Below are 2,773 nucleotides of genomic sequence, written 5' to 3'. Positions count from 1 at the left end.
AACTCCATTGCTAGCAAAAATGCAAAATTGGGAGTTCTTCCAGCAGAGCAAAAAACGGTGGTTGTAGCAAAAATTATAGCTGCTTCCAGCAAACCAAAACGTCATTGGTAGCAAAAATGCAAAATTGGGTGTTCTTCCAGCAACTCAAAAAAGGGTGGTTGTATCAAAAAATGGAGCCGCTTCCAGCAAAGCAAAATGCCATTGGTAGCAAAAATACAAAATTGGATGTTCTTCCAGCAAAAGCAAAAGACAATGGTTGTAGCAAAAAATGGAGCTGCTTCCGGCAAATCAAAACGCCGGTTGTAGCAACTGGTACGAGGGTAGCGCCGGCTAGCCGGAGTGAAACCAGGGGTTGGGGTAGGCTCTTAGCACGCTCGATGTAGGGGAGCTAAGCACGCCGCCGGCCGCAACACCAGCGCATTGCCGCAGTTAAGCACCGCCGCAGCTCCAGTGTGCCGCTGATTGCTGCTCCAGCACGCCATTGGTTGCAGCTCCAGCGCATCACCACGGCTCCGCACTTCCTGGATGTGGTGGTGGAGAGAAGAAACAGAGAGAGAGAAGGCAGGGAGAGTTGAGCGGTGGAAAAGATGCAAGGGGATGGGAACGAGAAGATAAGGTCACTGCCGCTTTTTTCATGGGGCCCGCACGAGGACACGTTTAAAGTAGCCACGGGTGGTTGCGTATCGCTCTGGTCAGTTCGATCAAGTCAGATCCAACGACGCGCGTGTGTCCAGTGCAGCGTTCGGCCGGCGCGCCGAGTGGAAAGGTTTCCCGACTCTAAAAGCAACCAACACCACGTACGCACTACGTACACGCCGCATCGATCACTTCCGTCTTGCTCGTTCCCCACTTTGCGGCGCCCAAAAAAGCTGCATACATGGACGCGAGCGCGCGCGCCGCGGCGATCAACTTCTGGAAGGACCCGAACGCCGAGTCGTGCTGCATCTGCGGGGAAGAGGATGCGGGGGAGAAACACGGCGAGTTCTCCTGCCCCTACGACTACCTGGTGTCCTCCGTCGGGTACGTGCCCTGCAAGGCGAGGCTCGCCGCCTGGAGGGACGACAGGGACGTGCCGTCCGGCCACCGCGCGTTCCTGCGCCGCTTCGTGCGCGTCACCAACCTGCCAGAGCACTGCCCGCGCCCGGCTCGCATAGCGGAGCTCTTCGCCCGGTTCGGGCCCCTGAGGATGTGGCACGTCGCAATGGACGCCCCCGCGGTGTGCAAGGGCTTCGCATGCCTGGTCTTCGAGCGCCGGGAGGATGCCGAGAAGGCCATTGACGAGCTCAACTGCTATTGCTTTGACGGCCATAGCTTGCGGATAGACTGGTTTTATCCCAGCGCCTAAAGCTTCGTACTCGTTTTATGAAATCAGTGATTACGACCCTATTTTGATCAATCAAAGGTTTAGATGTTTGTCTACATCTTGTTATGCAAATGGTGGGTGTGAACTCCATTATATACTTATTTTAGGCCAACTCTAATTAACCGATGCCCTGGACTTAGCGGAGTATTTTTTTTCGTTTGCATTTCAATTTCGGCCACCGAAACACATCTTTTTGCTTCTTTATTTCATTCAATGACATTGAATTACATAATAATTCACCAATTATTTACTAGAAGAGCAACCCCAAACAAAACAAGAACCATAATTAGACATTTTAGAAGATATCTAACTTCTATAACTGCTCCCACTAGTTGGATTACTATCTTCTCCATGCCTTCATTGTTGATCTGCGGATTCTCGATCTTCCATACTTCATTCTTCTTTGATTCTAAAGAAGTAGATGTTGCTCACATCTAGTATCATGTTTAGACTCATTTCTAGCAACGAGTGCACGTACATCTACTAATTTTCGTGCTATCAATAAACCGATGTATTCTTTTTCCCAATAGCAAAACGAGCATCCATCATCCTACACACGTAGATGAGTATCAATGAGCCACCGCACCGAATCCGGTGAAAAACCGAATTAAAACAAGCACATACCCCATCGTTTGTGCATTTTAAGAACACCCGTCTGGGATGTCTCGGCATGGTAGAAACTCGGCGCACCACTTGTCGTGTGTAGTCATCGCATTGTATGACCGGCAGCTGCAAGCTGGTGAGCTGCTGCGCGAGCGCCGAGCCCAGGCGACGGTCGGCTGTGTATTTATCGGCGAACTGACACCGGGTGCGATTAGAGTGGCTAGAGGAAGAGCCGGTACCTGCATGCGGCGCGGAGGCTTTGCCATGGATTTGTGGGCCGCTTCCTGACCAATCCATGCCAAGGTGCAGCTGTTGGTTGCCGGAAACGCCAAATCCGACGGCGGCGACAGCAGCCACAGATCCCCTTGATTTTTGGCCGGTGGTGGGACGAGGAGGTGGTGGAGGACAACGGCGGAGTCCTACAAGGCTTCCCCGGAGGCTAGCGGGTGCCAGCGGAGAGGGGGAAGGGGTAGGAGGGCGACGGGGGCAAAGATGCCGCGCGGGAGGGGAGGGAGAGGCAGCAGAGGATAGCTGCGCCGTTTTACTCGGCGGATCAAAGAAGGAGTAAAAATAGGGAAATTTTTAGAAAGAGGAGTAAAATTATACTCCGCTAGGCCGGATTGGGGATCGGCTAGGTGCCGGTTAGTGGAGTAAAAAGTTAAATATACTGCACTAACCGGTTATAGGGGATCGGTTAGAAATGTCCTTATTGTGTAGCAAACATACCCGTATGTTGCAACGGGAGAAAAAACACCACGATCTATATTCTCGAGCCAACTAGACATGGCTCAAAACCCCCCAACATGC

General features: G+C 52.0%; 1 protein-coding gene across 1 annotated transcript; it reads left to right on the top strand.

The window, feature by feature from the left end:
* The first annotated feature begins 833 nt into the window (after positions 1–833).
* LOC123125196 (polyadenylate-binding protein 1-A-like) lies at positions 834–1,464 on the top strand. The gene has a single exon (XM_044545725.1). It carries the CDS (start codon positions 878–880, stop codon positions 1,343–1,345), a length of 468 nt encoding a protein of 155 aa, XP_044401660.1. The 5' UTR covers positions 834–877; the 3' UTR covers positions 1,346–1,464.
* The last annotated feature ends 1,309 nt before the right edge of the window (positions 1,465–2,773 follow it).

This window comes from Triticum aestivum, chromosome 5D (assembly GCF_018294505.1).
Source record: "Triticum aestivum cultivar Chinese Spring chromosome 5D, IWGSC CS RefSeq v2.1, whole genome shotgun sequence".
NCBI lineage: Eukaryota > Viridiplantae > Streptophyta > Magnoliopsida > Poales > Poaceae > Triticum > Triticum aestivum.
Note: the sequence above shows the minus strand (reverse complement) of the source record. Positions and strands in the feature narration are given on the sequence as shown.